The following is a 25,230-nucleotide window of genomic DNA, read 5'->3' as shown; positions in this document are numbered from 1 at the left end:
GTAGATAGCGCTTAAAGCACGAATAACCAATCGTTCAATGTTTTCGATTGTAAGTTCAACACTTACTTTATTTAAACTCAGTTGTGCGTGATAAGCATACAAAAAGATCCCTCACATTTTTTCACTAATTAACGGAAAACTCTGTCGCCGTTGTTATTAGTTTTCTTATGATTCAACTGATGCGTTATATACTTGAACAGGTCGTCTTCGTTGTTTTCATCACTAGGTTTTGCTGATACTTTGACCGGATTCATGTCTTTCAACAGTTCATTATAATTTGCCTCATCAGGACTGAGAGGAGCGTCCTTCACTTGATCAATTTCAGTTTTTTGAGTACCTAGACCAATTAATGCTGTTGTGATTTCTTTCCATAGGTGCTCAAACTCAATGTCCTCTACACTAGTTGTGATTATGTGACCACTCACTTTGTTTCGATAAAACTTTATTCTTGCTATATTTGCTGAGATTGAGTTGTCTGACAAGGAAGGGTTCTCCCATCCACCAGCTGGCGCTTTTAGACCACATATATTTCGCAATAAGACAGTCAATAAAGAGATGTCAAAGTTCTCAATATCTGGTGAACCAGTTGACGTGTAAAGAAGATCCCATTGTAAATTGTTGATGACTTTTTTGTTTTTCAATGAATCCAATGTCCTTTTTTAAGAAAGATCATTAAGACCAGCTTGTAAGTTTGATGATCAAAGCTTACATTAAAATGCAATGCTGTTTTCAAGGCTTGTGCTCCTTTATTTATCAATAGTTTACTTAAACGAAATCCAATAGCCTCGATCTTTAATTTTTGATGTGGTGAATTCATTTTTCAAGCTGGAAATTTAGAATATATTATCATTAATTTTATTTTTGAAGTCATTTATTCAAATTTCAAACTAAAATGATAAAAATAATAATAAATGAGCAAATAAATTGTCTCCTGAAAACGTAAAAAGTGGAAAACTAGAGAGGAGTGGAAAAAGTCACCTCCTTTGAAAATTACTTGTTTACTTAAAGACATCAACGATTTTACGTGTCGAGATTAGAAACTGATTCGTTTTAGTCTTATAGAAAACATTTTATCAAAAAAATATTGTGAAAATCCATCTATGTGGTAGACGGAGTTCTCGCAAAATCACGTGAATTTATATAACTTTATGTTTTCAGCTAAACTTTTACTCACAAAACTGCAATGAAATTTTGGGACTGCCAGGTCCCAAAGATTTAGCATTAGTACATTCAATTAGGTGTTAGAAGTTTTCTGCTCATTGTGATAAGCAAAGTCCCGCCTTGTCTGAAGTGTTAACAGTGCTCATAGATATTGTACTGGGTCGAGAAACGTCCTCAATGCTGCTCGAAGGAACTGTTTACGGACGAGGAGTAGAATTTGAATGTATACCATCCTTATCCGCAATGTTGGATTTAAGGACAGTCAGAATACATTGCAGCGTCTTATTTTAAATTCAAAACAACATGCCAACGTAATTTTTTGTCATCGTTTTTCCGAATTACATTAGCTCCCTTTGATCATCCGACTCTCTACTGTACCATACAAAAAGATTAGTATTTTGGGCAAATTACCTACCATTGGTGTATGTTTTCATAAGTAGCTTCTTCAAAATTTATGAACTAAGTGAATGAGAGAGGGACTTGGGAAGTATTTCTTCTAAGTCATGGTAGCTGCTGGGGATACCAATGTATCAAGCAAAACAAAGCACCAATAAATACTGAAGTATAGCCTCAGAAATGAGAGAAACTGCACAGGGAAATGTAATTGTGTATGCGCCGAGCTTTCTTAGACATAAGGAAAGCTTCCTTACACTGAACTGTCATGGAAGGGGATCTTGTGATGACACAAAACAAAAATCATAAAAATTCGTGCACTGGAGGTTTAATTGGCTTAAGACTTCTAGTTGCTAGTCAAACAAATCAGAAAATAATATTTACGACAAGTCTTTCTTTTTTTTTCAAGAACTGAACGACAGTCACTTAAGTTTGAATGATTATGGAAATAAAAGAATCGAATAAACAGCTTCAAATCCATGTTTTCTGGTCAACCTGCTTCATTCATTGAACGATTGCTTAATACTGTCTGAGGCATTTCAAGCAATAACTAACTGGTTGACTTTATGAAATATTACGATTAATGCCTGGAAAAAACAAACTCAAGATTCGAATTTATGCTACAGACCTATAAGTGACAACGAAACACTCCTTCTGAGAGGAACCTTATTTGGGTCTATTTTCAACATTGATGAATATTTGGTAAGCTACTATTGAGCCAAGTTTGGCTTTTACACCACATTATTAGCATTTGTTTTACAATTCTGTCGGACTATTAACTATTTCTCTCGTTGAAGACAAAAAACATTAGAAATTTACATACCTTATGACAAAAACATACATTGGTCTACTATTATTTACAGGCAGTACTAACAAACCAAATATAAACTTTACTTACAATATTAAAGTATCGTTCCACATAATCCACTATTATTGGATAAAAAAATCCATTATGGTTTTTGACTCAAACATACTCGGGGGGGAGTATCTGGGAGTCATTGCAAACGGTGTAGAATCAATCAGCCTGCTTTGCCCACTCAATGAATGCCATCCTGCTTATCCGGGTTTCAATGTGAATTAAATTTATTTATTGTTTAATGATTTATATTAATGGATTCATACTACAACTGGATTCTACTAAAACAATGATGTATTTGCCGGTCGCCAGTCTTCCTTATATTTGCGTGGTTTTTGCAATGCATTCTGGGATCGCCAGGGGGCAAACATTGTGTATCTTCTCCGAAAAACGTGAAAGACAAGAGTGCTTGGCAAAAGCTGATCAACAAGAAAAACGTTAAAGTCAATACTAATACGAAGGTTTGTTCTAATCATTTTATTGCTGGTTATCGATCTAGTTGTTAGAGATCTACTTGTGGTGAAGAAAGTTCACCTTATTTCTCCTGCCTATTGTCGTGGACCAAAACTTTCCTCTCGAGGAACAACTCATACTCTTTTTTCTTGAGAAAGTTTTTTTTCTTCCGTTTGGAGAAAGTATGAACCACGATCAGTATTCTTTCATGCCTTCTGGTGTTTTGTCCCTTTGTGTGGTTAAAATACTGCCAATGACAGTGTGAAACTTGCTATCATCATTGTCATACACAATAATTCCACATAAATTACTTACATGACCATTTTGGTGTAATTCATAATCTTCAAATGTTCTCCAAGATGCCAACATTTATTTGTCATATTCTGCTTTACTAACTATTAAATGACTGAAAATATCCAACAGTCCAAATGTTGGTAAAGCTGACATGTCATTTGATGTATAGGTCATTTTAAATGGATTTTGTATGCCTTTTCCAGCAGAAAGTGTCAATTGTTCTTGAAGACAATGCTCCAAGGAATCCTTTGAAAAATCAGGATCAATTGGTAGTTTTGCCTCCTCAGTGGCATTTGCTTACTTTATGAGATCGGAATTTAAATAGATTGTACTTGGTACACCACGGTCACTGATATACTCTTTCAAATCTTTAACTTTCCAGTCTTTGAAACTATTTCTCTGGTGAAATTGCCCATCCATGACAACTGTACTAGTGTCAACATGCTTCGCAATGTTTTCATTTTCAAGCTTTTCTTGTTTGGTTTTACAAAATATTGTTTTATGTTTAGATAGACAAGATGCGTTTTTGGGTTTGGATTTGCGGGATATTGTTTTAGGTTTTGATGGGCATGGTACAAGGACAAAGACAAGAACTGTAGTTCTAGTTTTGAGTGGAGATGATTGGTCATTAGAAAGACATGGTTCTTCCTTAAGTTCAAGATCAACCAACACAGGTGGTTGGTATTCATTGGCAGGTATTGGGGCGAGACATCAACTATTGATAGGTTGCAAAAGATTGAAATGGCAAGCAGCTCTGTGAAAATTATGCTAGACCAAAGTGATTGGACAATCACAGATTCGATCGTATTTTAACAATGGACGTAATACCAGGCGAGGAGTGAAATATTCTTGGACACGGTCAGTGAGCGTTTTCTTGCGCAATTTTGGCATTTTTGGCAACAGTGACGTAATTCCAAAGGGTGTCCAACCAATTAAAGCCCATAATTACATGTTTGTAAATGTAGATCGTCCAGGTTGATATAGTCCTGAGAAGGAATGTTTTTGTTGTTGTTGGTTGACGTTTCGACAACCTTAGTGGCAGTCATCTTCAGAGTCAAATAAAGAGTAAACGTCAGGTTAGCCGTATTTGTTATCTGGTTCTTACGTCATTGTATTGTGTGTACAGGAAATGTGTGAGTGTCAATTGTGTATTGTCATTGTGAATGAGTGTGAAGTGAAATGTTTTTAGTTGTGATGTGTGATTTAGGTATGATGTTTTTAGTTGTAATGTTTGGGTGTCAATTGTGTATTGTCATTGTGAATTAGTGTTAAGTGTAATGTTTTTAGTTGATCGTTTGTTTGTATTGTGAATAAGTCGTTTGTAAAGTGCCGGTAGTTGCTGTGATCTAATCAGGATCACAGCAATTCCCTTCTCAGGACTATACTAACCTGGACGATCTACATTTACAAACATGTAGCGATACTCCCGGGCTCAAACCATTTACTTTAAAGCCCATAATTTCGATCACCTGATTGTGGCAGGCCACAGTTGGCCACAGTTGCGCAATATTTATTGCGCAATTTCTTAGTAATTAGACGGTATTAAAAATTACTTAATCCTAATATCAACTTACGAGTGCCGTGCGTGTTGTCAGTTTATATCCGGACAATAATATCGAAAATTCTTGTTAAAAGCATGGATTCCATCGCTTTATGGAAAGTCATCAACCTTTTTGAGCATTCTAACTCGAAGGATATCTCTAGTGAATATTGCTTTTAGAACAATGCCCTTTAAGCTATTTCTAGCTGAGGGACGAAATCGTGTAGGTAATTGTAAACAGATTACAGTGCAGCTGTGCGAATTTTGAAAACTACAGTTTCCTAAGAGCCAGAGAGTCAGATCGAAATCAAAGGTTCCTGCTCGATAAGTAATAACTCAGACTTTCTCAATTATTTTATGTTAAAAAATTTATGAATCTTCTATTGTTTTAGGCTAGGATACATGATGATAGTATTCATGATTCTAGCTAACTATATTATGCATGTCTTGGTTTGGCAAAAAAATTGAATAATGCATGATGAATTTATTAATTGTGTGTTTTACAGTGTTTTCAAACTATAATATACCTAAGAAACTTAACCATTAACCTGACAAACGAAATTGTCTACCAATAAAGTAAAATTATTTATGATAATAGATGTCATGAAGTATGTGTTAGTAATTGGTGTTTGTTTTATTTTATACATATGTTTTCACTGTGTTTTCATGTGATATCAAAGTGCTATGATAGACTACCTATATAGTTGCGACCAACAGTGCAGGAAATCGACCAAATATTTTTCACTATTTGTATTTTTTTTTACCAATATCATTAACCCGGTCCAGTGAAAACACTTTATTCATGAGCTTTTCTCTGATTTATTAAAATAAGTGTTTATTATATACACCGAGTATAACTCGAATACTTTTTTTATGAAGCTTTAAACACTGAAACATTGCTTGTATTATCATGTCCATGCTTACTAACTCTTGCTCATAGGAAGAAAGATGGTGCACTAATTTTTTGAAATGTATTGTATTGTTCTTTTACTTTTCATTGCAAAAATGACAAGCTTCCTCTTTCTATTGCTCCCCAGGGAACAATACTATGATTTTGACAAAGAATGAAACTGTTTTGATTTGATTATGGTAAGACTTGGCAAACACAAAGTAGTATTTATTGACAAAATTAAAAACTGGCCAAAGTTTACGAAATTTTTTTCCGTTAAGATCATAGATAGGGTTTTCCTATATTACTTTATATGTACTTTCAGAAAGCTGGAAATTGCTTTTCTCAGAGTTAAATTTTATAAAATTTTGGCGCTCGCCTGGGCACGGTCAGTGCATGACCCACATCCGCCCCTGTGTTTTCAGACTTTCCTTACACGTTAAAACAGACTTTCCTTACACGTTCTCGCGTAATTCTCCATGTATTCTGCCTAACTTCAACGGGCGGCACATCCAATATAGTTTTACATAAGAACTTTTAGATTCTGGTTGCCTAAGGGGAGCCCCCATGGTTTTGCTGCTTTCCGCCCATGCTCAAATAAGCTGGTTTTAAATTATAAGTCGAGCTATTTTAAACTGATTGAAGTTTTAGATATTGGACCTTTTAATACGAGGACAGCTGTTATTGTCATATTACGCGGTTATCATTGTCGGTTATATACCCATATTCATCGTAAGGATCTATACAATATTGTACTAAAAAATTCCCTTTGCAATTTTAGTTTTTAAGTAGCTGGATGTAGTTGCTATGAGCTTGAATAAAGCAGTACAATTTATGCGTTACTTCAAACGGATGTGACGTAGCCGGGGCAAGCTTCAGCTTTTCTTTCTCATATGACAAATGCGATTTTTTGATGTAGGCTAAAAACTTTAAGTATTTGTGTCGTGTTTGCTGCTCTCACACGGCTATTTTGTATTTTTGCTACAAAATGGCTTTAAGAGCTGTTGTAGTTAACATATCAAAGAACTCGTTGTCCAAACTTTTCTTTGCTTCACCATCAATCAAACACAATGTTATAGCTCACCAACTCATACATATGTGTAGTATCCAAGTATGTACTCGTAAAGTCTAAGCTAATATTTCGCATTGTATTTCTTCATTTAAGAAATAGAAAACATTTTCTGCATTTCTATCTATCTATCGACAAACGCAGGAAGGTTTGGGAGACACAAGACATTGCGTGGCAACCGCGAGAACGAAATGTCATTTTCCAAGCTTTGAGTCAATAGGAACAAATTAATATGTTTTCTATTTCGTTCGTAAAATAGCCTTTAAAAATAATGTTTAAAAGATACATTTATTGATTTTGATATTATATCATTTACACTTTCGTCATTAAATTTTTCCGCAAAACCACGCAACATACGGGTTCTTTCGAAATTGAAGTTCTCGTGCATTATAGAGTTATAGAAACAACTTTTTTTGAGCATTTGACAAATCAGTACTAGTATTTTTGAAAGGTTGTTTTGTAATAATCATTAAAAGCAAAGAGGAAAAAAGTAATTCTTCCGTTAACGAAACATTATCCACTCAAAAGTATCAACGAAGAGAAATCTTCCATTATTTATTACTTTGTATGGTTGGATGGTTCCTCCACGACGGGCCATGATCTTTCGAAACTCATCCGGCACATATATTTGTGGGTACAATTGCTTACTCCTTGGACAAACTAAAGCAACAGCTTCTTTGTACACAAGCCACAATGCAAAACGGAAAGCAGCAAAAAATCCTTTGAAACTAAATATAGATTGAAAGGCACCGCTACCACGATTGTAAACATTGTAAGTGAATAAACCGCCAATATCATGATGGTCAAGAGAAAGGCTTTTGTGATCAGTTGATGACTGTACAGAAACGGTTGAAAGCTGAGCTGCCTTAGCCGCTTCCACCCAATGTCCACTAAAACAACTATCGCTAATTATGGTCAGCACCGAATCTCCACTTTTTCCGGATGGACTTTCCTGCCATAATTTAAACAGTTCGTCTGGAGCTAAAGTTCCGTCGTGTAGGCACCATGCACCGTCGTTTATATGCCCATGTCCCGTATAGTACAAAAAAAATGCGCGAATGTCTGGTTCTGCAAATTCATCTTGTAATTTGTTTAAAAGCCACTTTTTTCCTCGGGCATCAACATCATGATGGCAAAAGCTCAGAAATATCTTGTCCTCTTCCAAAAAATTCTCTCATTGTAACGATATCATGCTTCACGCCTTCTAGATATTTTTTGACTTTTTCCTCTGATGATTTACTGTTCCAATCACGATCTAATGAAACACGAGGAAAAACTTTTTTAGTTTCCTCTTCGTTGTCTTCAAAATACGACCATGGGTCACTAGGAGCAGTAATAATGCCGTAGACATAGCGTTGTCGTTGTAAATCCATGGCGCCAGTAAGAATTCCAGCAATCAGAGCTAAAATAGCAAGTCATTTCGATAATCACGTGATCGCTATTAAAACGTAACAATAAATGGTTTGAACCCTGGAGTATCGTTACATGTTTGTAAATGTAGATCGTCCAGGTTGGTATAGTCTTGAGAAGGACAGTTTTTGTTGTTGTTGACTGACGTTTCGACAACCTTAGCGGTAGTCATCTTCAGAGTCAAATGAGGAGTAAACACCAGGTTAGCCGTATTTGTTATCTGGTTCTTATCCGTCACACTAAAAATATTTCACTTCACACTAAATCACAATGACAATACACATTTCCTGATGTTTACTCCTCATTTGACTCTGAAGATGACTACCGCTAAGGTTGTCGAAACGTCAGTCAACAACAACAAAAACAGTCTTTCTCAGGACTTTATTAACCTGGACAATCTACATTTACAAACAATGTAGTTACATAATGATATTACACATAATAACTCTTCCATTTTTTGTAAGAGCACAATGGTTATAAGACATTTAAAATAAACGACAAATTTTTTTAAAGCAAACATGTTTCGGCATACTTTATGCCATCTTCAGTGCGAAGTAAATAAATACAGGAAGTTTACATGATAATATGTCATAGTGATAAAGCGGAAATATCGACTAGTTATGAATAATTATTTACAGTTGAATGAGGTGTTATAAAATGTTTATAATTGTTTTTGCAGTGTTGTGATAAGTGTGAGTTTTTGTCCGTGGTTGTGTGTTCTTTCACCCCTATTCAGACACTTACTCTCGTCACCACACTGCAAAAACAATTATACACAATCCTGCTTCCGTATCTTAGACACCGCTCACACTCCTTTCGCCCTTAAACTCAAAGAAGCCCTTTATATCAAGAAGCGTAAACCCAACCTCAACAAACAAATACAACATCTTAACAACATCTTTGACCTGTAAATAGCTATTTCTACCTTTTCATATATTTTTCATTTACTTTGTAATTTTTTTTGTGATAAAACCTAACACAAACATTTTATAACACCTCATTCAACTGTAAATAATTATTCATAACTGGTCGATATTTCCGCTTTATCACTATGACTTATTATCATGTAAACTTCCTGTATTTATTTACTTCACTGGAGATGGCATAAAGTATGCCGAAACATGTTTGCCTTTAAAAAATTTGTCGTTTATTTAAAATTTCACATAATAACTCGCTATAAATGATTTGCCGCTGAAATAAATTGCGCCTTAAGGTTGGGTGAATTAATACTTATTCCAATCTTAGATAGGGATGGACGAATCAATGTCGAATCCTTTCTTGAGTCCCAACCCATTATGCCTGTGATAGCTCATTATTATATATATTTGGCTCTGCCACATGAATAAAAGTATATAACAGCATTCTCTGTGCTATATGGTATTGCATGTTTGAAGATAAATGCTGTTATTAACTATCTGGTATTACAAATGACATACATACTATCCGTTTAAAGTAGATAAGTGACATAAACTATCTATAACATCATACCACAGTTGAATATTAAATTCTTTCAGAGCGTTGATCATAAGGGTAAAGCCAGAATATATATACACAATCAAATATGCTTCAGTTTGCATATATTTTTACCATTAAAATTTTGTGATTTCTCTACATCATTTAAGCCAACTTCTCATATTTTTGTAGATGATGTAATTCCATCTGCGACACAAGCCGCTTTCCATAATATAATTGTTTTTATTCAGCTCCAGTGTTGCAAGATGGGTAGCGTGCAAGTCCGCCCGAGCTATCTTTAAAAGTAGCCCATAAATAGCCCAATTATATTTTGCAAGAAATAGCCCGAATTTGCATAAAAACAAGTAAAAGCTAGCCCAAGTCTGTTGAAAATATTTAATTTAAACCAAACTACACATTGATATCGTATATCGCATCGTTTACGTCTTCTGTACTTTCATACATTTCTGAAGTAAACCTAGATATCATTTGAGGCGAAGGAGTGAAATTGCTGCAGCAAATTTTTTGCGTTGCCATTTATGATTTCACGTGCAAGAGATTCTCTAGTAGCGACTGTCCCATTTGATTTCTTAGTTTGGATTTTAGCAAAGCCATCAGAGAAAATGCTCTTTCAACTGCTACGTTGCTAAAAGAAGAGCCAAAATAGAAAGTGCAAGGCTTCCCAACTCTTGAAAATCGTGATCCACAGAAGCATAAACATGATTAATGACGTCGATCCAAAACTGCTCAATCTTCTGGTCGTTGACATCAATCCACTAGATTGAACCAATGCGACTATATTGTTGGTCAAGTTTACCAAAATCTCCGGAAAATAGTGGAAGAAACGACAGGCCTTGAAGAGATCGTTTCTGTTTACCTGTAACAACAGTTGGACTTAGATCAGCAATAGACTCAAGCCGCTCCACATTGCATGGCAACCTTTGCTTCATTTGTCTGAGCAACTCAACCAGAAATTGTTGACATCTAGATTTGATTACATCAACCTTTTCAGAAGTTAAATTTGATTCCGCCAATGCCACTTGAAATAAAATACCAAAGACGACCGCAGAAAGAGGCACATGATTTCTCTCATCCTCTATGTCGTACGTGAGAGTGGAGCGCCATGTTGTAAAGGTCACAGGCTTCATAGTACGGAAAAGAAACGCTTTATACAAACTCATGACATCAGTGAGGAATTGCAACGGGTTAGCAGAATCTGACTGAAACAGCTTATTTACTCGGTTTAATTCTTTAAGGATAGGCTGCAGAAAAATTAGATATAATTTATTCTCCATGTCACCATACATTTGAAAAAGTAATTCTGCAGTGTAGTTGCGATCTTCATCTTTGGCAAGCTGAAAGTGTAGTTTCAGTTCGTCAAACTGTTGGAGTATTCGGTCAAAACATGCAGAAATAGATAGCCAACGTGTATTGGAGCTTTAAAATCTTCAAAGGTGCTTCCCCCACGTTGATTGCTGAATAGATCTGGCGATACTTTCGTTGCCAAGAAGTGCTATGGAAAAACCAGTTGTGCGTTTCTGACACCATGAACTCCACATTCCGTGGCATTACTTTAAAAGCATGTGAGGAACAAAGTTGGATAGAATGACAAATGCATCTTATATGTATTATGTTAAAGCATAGTTCACGAAATTTTGTGATTACAAAATTGTTCCTTCCGCACATTGTGTTGCACCCATCAGTGGCCAAGCCTCTACACTGCTTGATATCAAGTTCTTTTGCTCTCAAAAATTCAATTCTTGCTTGAAAAATGGCCTCTGCCGTTCCTGATTCAATAGACAAAAGTCCAAGGAAGCTTGTGAGAATCTGTTGTTTGGCTGCGCTGTTATACTTAACCATAATGCACAGTTGTTTTCATTGCCAATGTCGGTGCTTTCATCTATAATTAGTGAACAAGGGATATCAGCCAATTTTTTAAGTAGCTGTTCTAACATCGCTGGTCCTAACACACATTTAATCAATGCAGTACACATTGTTCTGTGGAGTTTAACATCTTTCCCTGAGACAACTTCAAATAACTCGCCAAGATGATCCACGGTGTTTAAGCTAGAATGATACGCGATGTGGGCAGCGATCTTTATCTCTGTAACTTTTAGAGAATTGTCTACTTTTCTACTTTGACAACCTAACTCAAATAAGGTTCTTGAACTGGAAAAAGGTTGCTTGTTGCGCTTATGTTTCTCAGTTTTTGCATGAGAAACTAGATCCCCATGATGTGCTCGAATTTGAGTTTTGAATTGTGCTTTTTGGTCGTCTCCTGGTACACTCAAAATCCATTCTTTCAAGATTTCTTCCTTATCCCAGTCTTTACAATACTTTTTATGGTATTTTGCCCACTTTCCCATGTTATATTAGCACAATTTCTGTTTACCACGGCAAAAACAAAACACGTGGAAGCTAGATCATCAAAAATTTTTCCAGCCCAAAAAACCGCGCAAAAAGTTATTCCCAGCCCTAAAACTCGCAACCCACAACCTCCCAAAATTTGGCAACAATGTTCAGCTCATATATGCAAACTAGTGCCAAAATCACGTGCGGGCTCTCATCGCCGATATGTAGCGTTTGATATACGATGTTTGGAATAAACACGAATGCGTTTGGTTCAGTGAAAGGGTTTTGATCACGTATAAAAATGCTTGTTCTTGTTTCCCATAATTGCCCAAGAAATACAAAAAAAATGAATTACCATCACAGATAAGCTTTCCATTATGAAACTGTTATGTCGGTGAGTGTTGTATTGTTGTACAAGATGATCCGGGTTACGCGAATAAATTACAATAATTACGATGCAAGCTCACATATAGTTATAAACTTATAATTGCTGTAGATTTTTATCTCTGATAGAATTTCAGCAATTACAACTATTTGGGAACTCTAGGAGTAATAGTGAACACCATTATATATAGACTGCTCTTGCATGTTTTTAATGCTATGTAAGCAAGTTAAGCGTTTTGAACTTCAAAATTATCTATAAAAGTTTTATCAGCTGCTAAATAGTGGTAAAATTTACCATACAAATAAATACAAGTATTATTGAAATGAGTGTGAACAAAGTTGGGTCAATCATTTATATATAATAAAAATAACAACATTGCTACATCTTTGTATGAGCATAACTCACCATATCTGAAGAAATTTTTCATATCACCACACATGTTGTGTTCCAAAATATCACAAGCATATAGATTTGTGATGAAAATTTCAAATTCATCGTAATGTTCATCGCGTTTACAAAACCTGATGACATTTTATATGCATGATTTGAAGTCTTTTAAGGTATCAAACTGTTTCAGCTTTTCTTTTGATAGTTCTTTAATCCTGTAATTGTTTTGAATTTGCATGAATTTAATGTATAAGTTACATCACCCTCAAAGAGAGTATAGTGCGCAATGGCTTTGGTACGTATTAACTAGTACAAGCGTAAATTTGAAAAGCCAATAAAATAACCAGGCTGACTGTAAAGGTCTGACCAAGCTGTCTATCAAATTTTACACTTAATTATATCACACAACGTGTCGAAGTGCTTACCAGCAAATCGATATAAGTATATGATCACAAAAGGGAATATGAAAATTATAAGATTTAAGATTCTAACAAAACTTATTATGAGCAAGATCATGGCAGATGCTAAAGTCAGTGGTGTGCTCGGAACAACTTCTCTAGGTGGGAGGGAAAGGATAACGCGCCATAAAATATAACATATTGGAGTCGTGGGCCAAAAGCCTAAGCTTTTTGGGTCCGAAAGTATGCTCCCGCAGGTGATGAGAACTTCTAAAATGCCCTTTCATGGATTTTGCAGAATCAAATAGTACTATTTGTACGCTTTCAAATGCGTTTTCTGACACAAACAAGAATGACTCCTTATTCATTCCAGACCCCCGAAAATGAACAACGTTGAGGGGGCGCAGCAAATTTATTACTGCATAGTTGCATCAAGCGTACAATGTAATTATTTTATTCCTCAATTCAAAATAAGCAATGTCAGATTCATATTATTGACCAAATCTAATGCAATTCCAAATTATTTTTTTCTCTACATCGCTTACACTCCTTAATATATATATTATCTATGCATCGCTTTTGTTTGACATAAGCAATTATAGCAAGGTTCATCAACTCTATATACACAAATTTCGATACAAATATTTTAAGTATAAAGTGGTTGCTGAGAATGTCTTTGTGCTGACTTTTGCTGACTGTTCTTTTGAAAATGCTCTCAGACAAAGAACTTTGCAAGAACGTAGCAAAGTTTTCATTTGCAAAATTTTCACATTTTCGCGACATTTTCATTGATTTTTTGTTTTCTATCGACATTCTTTTCTAAAATGAAAACATTGAAGAATGTAGCAGCAATAAAACTTTGCCTGTTCATATATAAATAGAGACGATTTGCTAGAACTATCTACATGTTATACTTGAATGATTATGAAAAGAATCTGACAGTATGCAAATTGCAAATATCCTTTTATACTTTACTATTAAGAGTCACGTACATGATGAATGTCAAGTAAACATTGTTAGATACAAGATCAAAGGGCCACGGACATTTTTCGAGTGCTTACCATCGCTTTTTTGATAAAGGCGAAAAAGGCATCGGTGAGTAGAATTCTGTTTTATGATGCATATACAGATAAATGGTTGGAATAAATATTATTTAATGTTTGAACATATGTATATTGTCTAGATTATTGCAGTTTTTAGAAGGACTATATAGTTGTTATTGCTCACATTGAACATGCATGAGTAGCACTAAGGATATCAAAACTTTATAGTCATCAGCAACATCAACGATAATTCTCACACCTGTAGCAACATGGACGATCAGTATTTACAAAGTTCAAACAATAACATACATGTGTCATTATAAACATTAAACACAAAAAATATGGGTTCAAGATTCATGAACTTTAGTTAATAGTTCGCAATCATTTTAAGTACTGTCAGTAACAAGCAAATACAAACAAAATGAAACTAAGAAAATATTGATTAAACATAGCCCGCTTATTTCATTGGATTTTTCAGTCTAAAGTGTCGTTTATTTTACTGAGGCGTTATTGGCGTCTTTGCTCTACCGTGATTATTATAAGTAACCATTATTAGATGAGAATTAACATCATATCAATAACTATTAAGACCGAGGTCAGTATTTTCTACTGAAGCGAAATTGAGGCGGATAACGTTGATTGAGGTCTGGATGATTCTTGATATCATGCGAAAGCCGAACTCAATAATTGTTTCATTATACACAATTATAAATGCAGCCATATTTTCTATAGAAATTATAAAATTTTTGTGCTTTGACAAGAATTATTTTTCACAGTTTGTCTTCATCTTTTCAGGGTAAATACTTAACTTATTGACCGTAAATAAGCTACTTATTACTCTACTTTATACTCAAATTCAAACAAATACAGTTTATAAGCCCCCCCTTATTACTTTTCGCATTTACAATTGTCACATAAATAATTATGTCACCTACAAATAGCTCTTAATATGTAGTCGCTGGCAAAGTGTGGAGAATTATCCTAAGCTATAAGCCAATCACAATAGAGATTGCATGAAAATGGTATAAGAATGTCATTTATTAATTTAGACGTCTATAAGTGCTATTACAACATTTTGTATGCGGATATTTTAAAACACTTATATTTTTTACAAACGGATCCATTTATGAAGTTTCCAGAACATAGATAATTATTGTATATTCACGCAGTCTACGTTACTATATTTTATACTAACTACTAGATTGTTCTTCACGAATAACTTTAAATAAATGAATTCGTGATAAAAAATATGATTTCTAGTTACTATGATTATTTTCTGTAAATTATGCTGACTTTTTCATTGATTAAATTATGTAACTTTTATTTGGATGTAGAAAAATATTTTTATAATAACATGAATGTGGCATTAACGACTTTGTCTACAAGAAGAACAACTAACTAGTATCTTCTGGGTTTACTTTGCTCTTCTTGTAAAAAGATAGATTTTCAGATGAATCAAATATGCCTATACCTGAGTATTACAACTCTGAACACTTTCTTTGCTCTTTCCTATTCTCATTGATATATTGGGGGAATTTTGTTTTTATAATTTTATAATTCATATCTTACATAAATTCATCTCAAGTAAAAACTTTTTCATGACAAAAAAATGAAGTTTTATGCACTTTTATAGAGGATGAAAAGAACAATAGTAGAAAAGTGTCTTGACTGTCTACCATGGAATAGCTTTCATCTCTTTGGAAGAATTACACTTATTTTCTTTGTTATATTTGGTTCAACCGCTCTTGGTATTTCATTAAGATTAAATGGTGATACTTCATTTAACTGTGATGATAAGATTATATCAAAGTCCAAAGGAGCTTCTGTGGAAATAAACATTAAGTCAATTTGTTTCAGACAATACCAAGACGAGTTAAATTTTAACCATTCTGGTTTACTGAGTTTGAATTTTGGCGTTGTCTTTTTTTTAAGTTTAGTCTATGGATATTTGGTAAAAAATCGAGTTGAAAAATATGATCGGTTGAATCCAGCAAAACACAGTAATGAATTTAATGAAGCTCTACTTCCAAGAATTGCGCAAAAAACTTCTCAGTCCAGAAAAAATTCATCCACTTTTTACATTTACGTCACTTATTTGGCTCTTCGCTTTACCATTTTGCTAATATTTGTTGTGTTACTTCTTCAAGAAGAGTTTCCTAAAGACTTTTCTTGTTCACTGCTTCCCGAAATGAAAAACCTTTCAAGGCACAATATTCCATCTTCATACAACGCCACAACAGTCGATTGTAACAATTCAAACAGGAAAAAAAGTAAAAACGTATTTGAATTCGTTGCATCCATTAATATAATTGTGCTATTACTGACAACATTAGAGCTATTTTACTTGATTAATGCTGCTTACAATGACAGTACATTTATAACCGAGAAAGAATTTTGCGCAGTTTACATGCTACGACAACGTGAAGGTATAAGAAAGTGCTTGAAAAATTTCAAAAAATTTTGCATCGACAAAATATTTGAAAAACATGATGATAGTCAAAATACTAGGCGAGTTTCTGACGATATTTATGTAAACGTCATTATGGTAGCAACAAGGCACTTAAATAATTCTTATCCAGAAACTTTTGAAAGATATGAAATCTTTAACAGTCCACTCAAATTTACTAGAGAAGAAAACAAACAAAAAATTTATGCCACATTGTTCAGGCCTTTTAAGAGTGAGGAAGATCAATTGTATCCACGTACTATTTTAGTTGTTGGAAGACCAGGAATTGGTAAAACTATGTTGACAAAAACTTATGCTAGAATGGAAAAACCAAACGAAACAATTTTGGCAAGACAAACTCGTTCTTTTAGTGAGATGCTATTGGTTTAATTGCGACGATATCACCCTCAAAGATCTATTATTGAATTGTGATGGATTTTCAGAGAAACATCTAGAAGGCATTTACGAGTTTATACTGTTGAATCCAGAAAGAGTTATTCTCATCTTTGACGGTCTTGATGAGCTTTCTTTTGATACTAAATGCCTTAGAACTGATGGCTCAGTCATTGCTAATGCAAAAATGCCAGCATTTACCATATTGAGCATGTTAGTTAAAGGTAAACTGCTACCTGATGCTACTGTTCTAATAACATCAAGACCCAGGGCTAAATGTGCATTTAAACTTCTAGGGTTTGACAGGACAGTAGAGATATTGGGGTTTTTTGAGGATCAGGTTAAGGAATATGTTATTAAGTTTAGCCGTGACGACAAAAGCATTGCTGAGTTAATTTTGAATTGCATTAATAGTTCTCCTGAACTTCGTAGATTGTGCTATATTCCCATCAACACATACATTTTCTGCCGGACAATGAAAGAAAGCTTTATCAACAATGACTACATAGAAGATCCTCCAAAGAATGCCACCGAATTGTACAAAAAAGCAGTAAAAATCTTACTTTGGAAGCATCATGAAGGCTATGAAAATGTATCGAAGCCAAACAGAGATAATCTTGTTAAAGATTTACTACTAAAGCTTGAGAACGACATGCAGAAAATGAAAAGTCTTGCAAAGAAAGGGTTGGAAGAAGGCAATCTGTTTTTTGATGAATCTCATCTAGCAGAGTTTCCTAATTTGTACAATTGTGGAGTATTTAGTCAAATACCAGACGAAGAATGCGAGCTTTTTTGCTTTCTTCATTCAACAATTCAAGAATTTCTAGCTGCATCGTGCATCGTTGATGATTGGCAAAACATTGGCGACTTTTTAGATGATAAAGTTACAGATTCCAAGTGGCATTTGGTGATAAAGTTTATTGCTGGTATAGTTGGAGACATGAAAAAAAAGAAGAAAGTTAAAGACATCAACAGTGTTAGAAAAAGGTATATTATTTGTGTTGAATAATTTAATTTCTCTCAAGCAGCACGACCTTTAGTCTCTCTGGATCGTACTGCTCTGCTTTCGATTTCTCGCAAAGGTTTCCTCGTGATCTTTGGCAAAAACACTAACATCCTTTATTTCATAACTATAGAAGAATGATCTATCATTCTTTGATACCATCAACAACAGTTTTTTGGAGATCTTAAGCTGTGTTCGAGAAAGATATATACGTTTGTATTCAATAATTTATGTCATTTGTGTACGAAACTTTTTTTGATATTTTTTTCGCATTTAGTTCAAGCTATGAAAACTGTGTGCTCTTTTCTGTATAATATGATATAAAATTTTCTGGTGAATCTCTAACAGACTAACAGTAGCAAATAAACATGAAATGGTAAATTAATGACAAACACACCGTCTGAGTTATCTCAATTATACTGTAGTTATAGGAGGGTAGCGAATGTTAAAGCTCATATATTGTAGGTAAGCTAAGAGTGATATCTCTTTTTAAAAAATTCTCTTCCAATATTTTGTTTCGACACTCTAAAGTATTTTTATACTAATAGAAGTAGTTACTTTAAACTTTTTCCAGTGTTAAAGAGAAATTCCAACACTTTTTACCAACTTACGCCAGTTATTACAAATCCCTGAAAAAGCTTTCACTTTTTGTGTAATTTATAAAGAAGTAAATATTTGGGCGCAATTAATAATCATATATATTTATTTTAATAAATTATAGCTTTCATATGACTTCACACTTCACTTTCAACAAAATAATACCATGGTTCGTTTAAAAAATAGTAGTTCATGCTTTTGGGATCAACATATTCAAGTTAATCTTGTTCAAACACTGTTCATTTAACAAAAAGTCTTATTCCTCTTAATATATTTGATTTTACATTTATAGATTTGAAAAGTGGATATCACACTTATATTCTAACGAAGAAGACAGCACACTTGGTTTTCTAGGAATTCAATGCCTATATGAATTGCAGGATAAAGATGAAACGAGGGCTGCCTGCACAATATCGACGAATTTTTCTGATGAAATGTTTATTGTTAGTATTTTTTTTACACCAATTGAATTATATGCATTGATTGATTTACTTTCCGAACTCAGGCAAACCACTAAACTTACGTTTAAGTCTTGCATTTTTCTTGACAGGGATAGCTGTACTTCATTAAAATCTTTCTTATTCAATTTAGAAGAATGCAATATATTTTGCTTAAAATTTCATTCATGTACGTTTGATAATCACTTTTGCAAATGTCTAAACGTAGCTTTGAAAAGAACAAGTTGCAAAATTACTTATATTGACATAAGTCATAGCCAACTTACACATCAATGTGAAGAATATCTTACTGAAGCTTTTCAAAGTCATACTTGTAATTTAACTAACTTGGTTATTAATGACAACGAACAAAGTAAACATTAAATAAATACTGTGTACTGGAATAGTTACAGCAATTTAGCTTATATTGGTACTAATATCTTAATAAAATCGTTTAATAATGACGATTGTTAACCGATATTAAAATATTAAAGTTTGACCTTTTAATTAGTAGTATGTGATCATTTAGGTTTTGCATTTGTGAAGGGAAGTAACTATTACAAATTAAAGGATGAAAGTATGCAGACATTTATGATTTATTTATGTGGAAAGTGTAACGCAAGCACTGTACAATCATTTGGAATTGTATTAATGTGGAGGGTGTAACTATAGTAATCAAATATGATAAAAGATTGTATTTTTATTGAGGGTGTAACTATGACATTAAGGTTTCTATTTTTGAAATAGGTTTATCAAGATAGCAAAAAATTTCAAGTAAATTGTTTAAGTAGTTTAAGTTGCCCAATGTAAGCTGCTTACACTATTTTCATCTCATGTTTCTATAAAATATTTCACACACTAAGCTTTTTTATGCAGAATGGAAAAGAATTTGCATTTTTACTGTTTGCTTCCTGCCCTACATTTTTTTTCTTATGAATTTGCCACCGATAATAATTAAAGTATCGTTTTATTGTATACCAACGCCATGTTTTAACAAAGGTTTTTATATAAAGTCAAATGAGCAGATGCGTAGGAATCAAGGTAAAGTTTGGGGGACTTGAGCTTTTTTGAGCAATCTCTCATTTAAAAAGGCCACTTTTTAAGTGCCACTTCGTGCTCACTTTTTCCGACGCCATTGCAAATGATCATCTGCATGCTAGAGACATTTTTTATACTTATCCTAAAATTTTCATAATCTGCATAGAGCATACAGAATGTAAGAAGCTTTATAACTTTACCAAATCACTCTTGTATTTTTTTACCTAACCGTGTAGCTGTTTTATTCAAATTTTGAAAACATGCTTCAAAACATTACACGTAATAAAGAAAATTTTTGATAAATTACAGAACATTGATATGACAGCATTTCAAAGTGTATAGGTACATAAAAACTTCTCAAAGCACTTTCTGAAAAAATTGTTTAGCAAAGATTTTCTTCAGAACATTGACAAATATTTATAATTAAGTCACTTTAAGTGGTCATCTTTATTCAGCTGGGTTTCATCTCGCTTATGACTGTTGTAGAATTGCTAAAACGGCATTTACTGTCTTGAAAATTTAGGAATTGATTATCAAGTAGACATGCCACAGTTCTTGAGTGCAAATGCATTTGAGCAAAAAGTACACCATGAATGCTTTTCGGAACAACATTTTTGATTTCTATTTAAAAAGTAAATTGAGTTTTCGTGCCCTTGCTAAATATTTCAGACTCATAATGAAATTGTTGACTTCCATTACGTAAGTTTCGTGATGACTCATTGAAATTACATAGTTGCATTCTAATTTTAGTTACATTACATAACTATGTGCATTTAGTTACATGTATTGTAAAGAGCATAAGTCATATTTATAAAAAGGACATTACGTCATACTTTTTAATTAGCTTATAGAGAGTATATAAGCAACGACAGCTAGAGTGGTTATTATGAGACCTTGTGCGATATATGAAAGATACCAAACGCTCGTGATAATTGGCTGTTTGTTGCTCAACGTATCGTCGTGAGGATTTTAGGACAGAGAATAATTATAGATATTGTCTGAGAAGCAAAACTATTTATCCTGTTAATTCTTTCTAATAGTTTTCTATATTAAATGAATAATACAAAATAATTAAAGTATTTTCTTACTTCTTTCTTTTTACCGTAAACGTAACAGTTCTGTACTTAAATTATAATATTCAACAATCACTGGAGAGAATATAAAAGTTTTTCTTATAGGATAAAATATTAAGGAAAGGTTGAGTCTAGTGCAAGCTAGGTTACGTCTCGTGCTATTTAGATCAATTCTATTGGAGTCTTTTAATGAACACGGAGTAATACAATGAATCACGTTATTGATTGTAATTTGGTTGACAGCAAACACGTTTGGGTTTATTGAAATTCATCAAATTTTCATTTCATTTCCAAATGCTAAATTTTTTTAGTATTAAAAATACACAATATTCCGGTAGGCAGATTAAAGAACAAGTAAAGAAACTTCAATGTTGCCTTTGTTTCAATGAACAGATTCAGAACCATTTGTTGGCCACAAATATGGACACTATTTTTTCTAAGACAAAAACGGATGGAAAACTAGCGTACAAAGTAAAAGACCCACAAACAAAAAAGAGATCAGACTCAGAAATTTTTTCAAAATTTTAGCGTGTTTCAATATTTCTTAGGTTTTAAGTTAGTTTTCTTTTCAAGCAGCTTATATCTAAGTGCATAAAAGCCAGTCTCCAATTACGAAAATTTTCCACGGAGCGTACAATTTTTAAGGTTGCGCCTGCTGCAATCCGTACAAAATACACGAAGTTACAAAACTTTTCTACTCTATACTAATATAAAAATTTATTACACAATTAAGTATAAAGCTAAACTTAATGTTAAAAAAACAACATGGACACAGACATTGATAAAAAGGGTTACTTAATGATAAACACAAAAGAAGACTTAAAAGGAGACTATAATATAGACACATAAAAGTACAGGGTGACCCAAAAAGATGCGTACCCATGAAAATTTCAATTATGGCTTTAATTAAAAAGCTATTTATTTCAAATTACAACCACACATAATTCAGTTTATGGAAGACTATTCACAAGAGCTTCGACTTTGCCAGACAAGTAAATGTTTGCTTGCAACGAAATGGTGGACATTTGGAACACATCTTGGGAAAGCCATAAATTGACTAAAAATTGACAGAAATAGCCGAAACTCTTGTGAATAGTCTTCCATAAACTGAATGATGTGTGGTTGTAATTTGAAATAAATAGCTTTTTAATTAAAGCCACAATTGAAATTTTCATGGGTACGCATCTTTTTGGGTCACCCTATATAACTAAAGAGTGAAACAAGAGTAGACATAGGTTAACCTAAGAATAGGCACAAAAGTAGAGATAAAGCCCTAACAAAAAATTCGCCAAAAAACAAAAAGATTATGTTCAATTAAAAATTCAAAATGAGTTGGTTTAAAAAATAGTTTTAATCCACTTATTGCGTATTTTGAGAGGATAATCCAAATATATACACAAAGTATCACACAGTATGACATTCTATAGCTACGAAATTCGTTTTTCATGATCTTTCAAAATTACGATTTCCGCTTTCTCATTTAATAACGATTTTGGTTTAATACGCCATTAAACTAAAGTTTGCATATAGTTAGCAGTAATGCAGTCATCCTGAAGGCTGCACCTCACTGGAGAAATTTTCCGTTACGCCCATAAATATTTGCTACAACTTTCGTTATTTTGGGTAACTATTCTGAAAATAAAAAACAAATAATTCAACAACTTCTATAATTTATCGTGCAGGATGAAATACATTTTCATTCAACAGAGTTAATCAAGGACAATAGACAGACTTAAAACTTAACAGTAAAACAACAAATATTTCACGGAAATAAAAGTTCCAGTATAGACAAAACGTTTGAATATTAAATTTTAAGCAGGAAGTAGAACTGTTCAAAGTAAAATATAAGTAGGCTGCGCACCTATACACTGTTCACATTGTCTTTATCTTAGTTTGTGTACCAAACCCGTGTTTTATATTTTTCTGCAGTCAGCTTTTTAAAGTTTCTCCACTACTCGTTGAAATAATTGTTTCAATGTAAGAAGGCATTTGAAATTCACATTAACAATGCATATTTCATAATAATAAAAGACACTAAATTTTTAATCATTTTGTAGATTTGTGGAAAGAGGTCTCTTAAAAAGTCTTTTTGTCGACTAGCTTAGTTAATAGAAAAAAATTTATATAAACTAATGTCATAAGGAAAATGCACAATCTGTGAAAATGTTTAAAATTTGTCTACTATCTTGAAAGCTACATCGTTTACAGTAAAGACAATCCAAGATTATAGGTGATTACAAAACATAGTATGTTGAGAAGCTTCCATTAAAGCAAGCTTAAATTTAAGTCAATTATTATTATAAAGATAACTATCGTTAGTTCTTATTTATCAAAATCATTGATAACTATGTGTTAGGTTATGCTCTCATGTGATGTCTATATGTGTATCTTGTAAAGTGTGTGTTAACTTCCTACATGTTTAATTATAGAAATGATTGTAAACGTAATCGATATTATTTGTAACAAGAGCTGAGGAAATAAACTGACCAATCATAGTTTAGCGTCACGTATGTAAATAGCTGTATCATTATGTGTATCAGTTAGTTGTCATGTGCTAGTCTTTCTTCTATGTGTGGGAATAAGTGTAATAAAACCTCCAGAAATCGGTATGATTATTTATCATGGCCACTACATCAAACCCAACACTATGCACGTAAACAATTCTCAAAGTATGAACGCGTTTTACAACAATTTATCTCATTAGCATTATCTAAAATATTTCATTTAGTAAGTTTAAAATTCTCAGTTTTCAAAGCTTTACTAAGATATTTCTAGCACCTTCGTTCCATATATTGCTATTTCTAATATTCAATTCTCTGTTTTACAATTATTACACTTCATACGTTTACCAATTGCCTACAATAATGCCTACAATATTTGCATATATCAGTACACCAATTTCTTATAATACCTAAAAGTTTCTTCAAGACATTTATAACCTTTTGGAGTTACTGTACTGCTTCCAATAGCCACGCACTTCAGTTTACATTTCTCATTTTCTAAAGGTTCGACTAGATATTTAATACCATCTTCACTTATCAGGTTGCATTCAAGATTTAAATAATCCTAATGTTATCTATGCTTGTTTCGTATTGCATAATTATTGTGAATGAAACGAAGAACCTGCTACTGACGAAAAGATTGCAGCTGCACTTGCTCATGATAAAGATGTCCAGCCAACTTCAACACCAAGCTACAGACGAGAGTCCAATGAAACCGAAGAAAGCGTGTGGGAATAGTAACTACTAAGTACCTTGATCCATAAATCTAATGAAAGAAAAATTGAGAACAGAAATATCATTGACTATTTTGATCTGACACAATGGTAAAAGGTGTTATTATAATTGTGTCCATGTTGATTGATGTGTTGATGCATTGGGTATCGGCTATAATGCTGCACAGTCGTAGGTTGATACATTGCTAGGTCAATTGGTTGGTAAGGCTGATATTGTAGACCTGGTTGGATGGGGAGTCGTTGATGGAGACGATGCATTTTGTTTTTCTGGTATTCAGTGAAGAAATCTGGTAAGCAATTTGTTAATTTTCAATGTTAGATGACATTCTTTCGATGTTTTCGGAGCATTTCGTATCCATGTTGTCTACCTTATCAAGAAGCTGCTTTTTGACTTTGGAATCTTCATAACCAACAGATAAGCAACTGATTATCAATAAACAGTTTTCGTTTAAAATTGTCTTTCCTGTGATACTTTAATTTATCATAAAGTGGAGCTGTTCTGTTGTCATACAAGTTTGGGGTATCAGTGGTGTTTTGTGTATCACTGGTTATGGACTTGTCTGCGATGTAGTGCATGGAGTTGGGCTCTCAGGCTCAGAGTTACCAAGTACAAGATGTTATGCATCTAAATCTACATTATTTCGTGAGGGAGTCGATGAGGCTGAGGATGTGGGATTGATCGAAATATTTGAGGACTCGTTTCCTGTAGCTATGGATGTTGTTGCTGGTGAACCTCATCCATGGCCGCTTCTTTTGCCTCTATCCACTAATTTTCTGCATTTAGTTCTTATATTTTTTAGTTTTGTGGCTACTATCTGCTTTGGAATTTCATTAACGTTATGTGGAAAGTCTTTTCAATAGACGTGCTTTCATCTGCTGGATATTGCTGTAGAATATCACCATACTTAGTCTGGATTGATTCCCCG

General features: G+C 33.5%; 1 protein-coding gene across 3 annotated transcripts; it reads left to right on the top strand.

Annotated features, from left to right (window-relative positions):
- Positions 1-14,023: 14,023 nt before the first annotated feature.
- Positions 14,024-24,337, top strand: LOC124436848 (NACHT, LRR and PYD domains-containing protein 3-like). 3 transcript variants are annotated; one of them, XM_046986821.1, is made up of 4 exons: positions 14,024-14,134; positions 15,716-17,908; positions 18,814-18,964; positions 24,112-24,337. In XM_046986821.1, the coding sequence occupies exons 2-4, from the start codon at positions 16,842-16,844 to the stop codon at positions 24,127-24,129; spliced, it is 1,236 nt and encodes a 411-aa protein (XP_046842777.1). In that variant the 5' UTR covers positions 14,024-14,134; positions 15,716-16,841; the 3' UTR covers positions 24,130-24,337. The 3 variants fall into 3 exon arrangements, with proteins under 3 accessions (XP_046842777.1, XP_046842778.1, XP_046842776.1); XM_046986822.1 differs by having other exon boundaries at positions 24,075-24,337; XM_046986820.1 differs by lacking the exon at positions 24,112-24,337 and having other exon boundaries at positions 14,026-14,134; positions 18,814-19,465.
- The last annotated feature ends 893 nt before the right edge of the window (positions 24,338-25,230 follow it).

The sequence above is a fragment of the Xenia sp. Carnegie-2017 genome, unplaced genomic scaffold (assembly GCF_021976095.1).
Source record: "Xenia sp. Carnegie-2017 unplaced genomic scaffold, XeniaSp_v1 HiC_scaffold_16, whole genome shotgun sequence".
Taxonomy (NCBI): domain Eukaryota; kingdom Metazoa; phylum Cnidaria; class Anthozoa; order Malacalcyonacea; family Xeniidae; genus Xenia; species Xenia sp. Carnegie-2017.
Note: the sequence above shows the minus strand (reverse complement) of the source record. Positions and strands in the feature narration are given on the sequence as shown.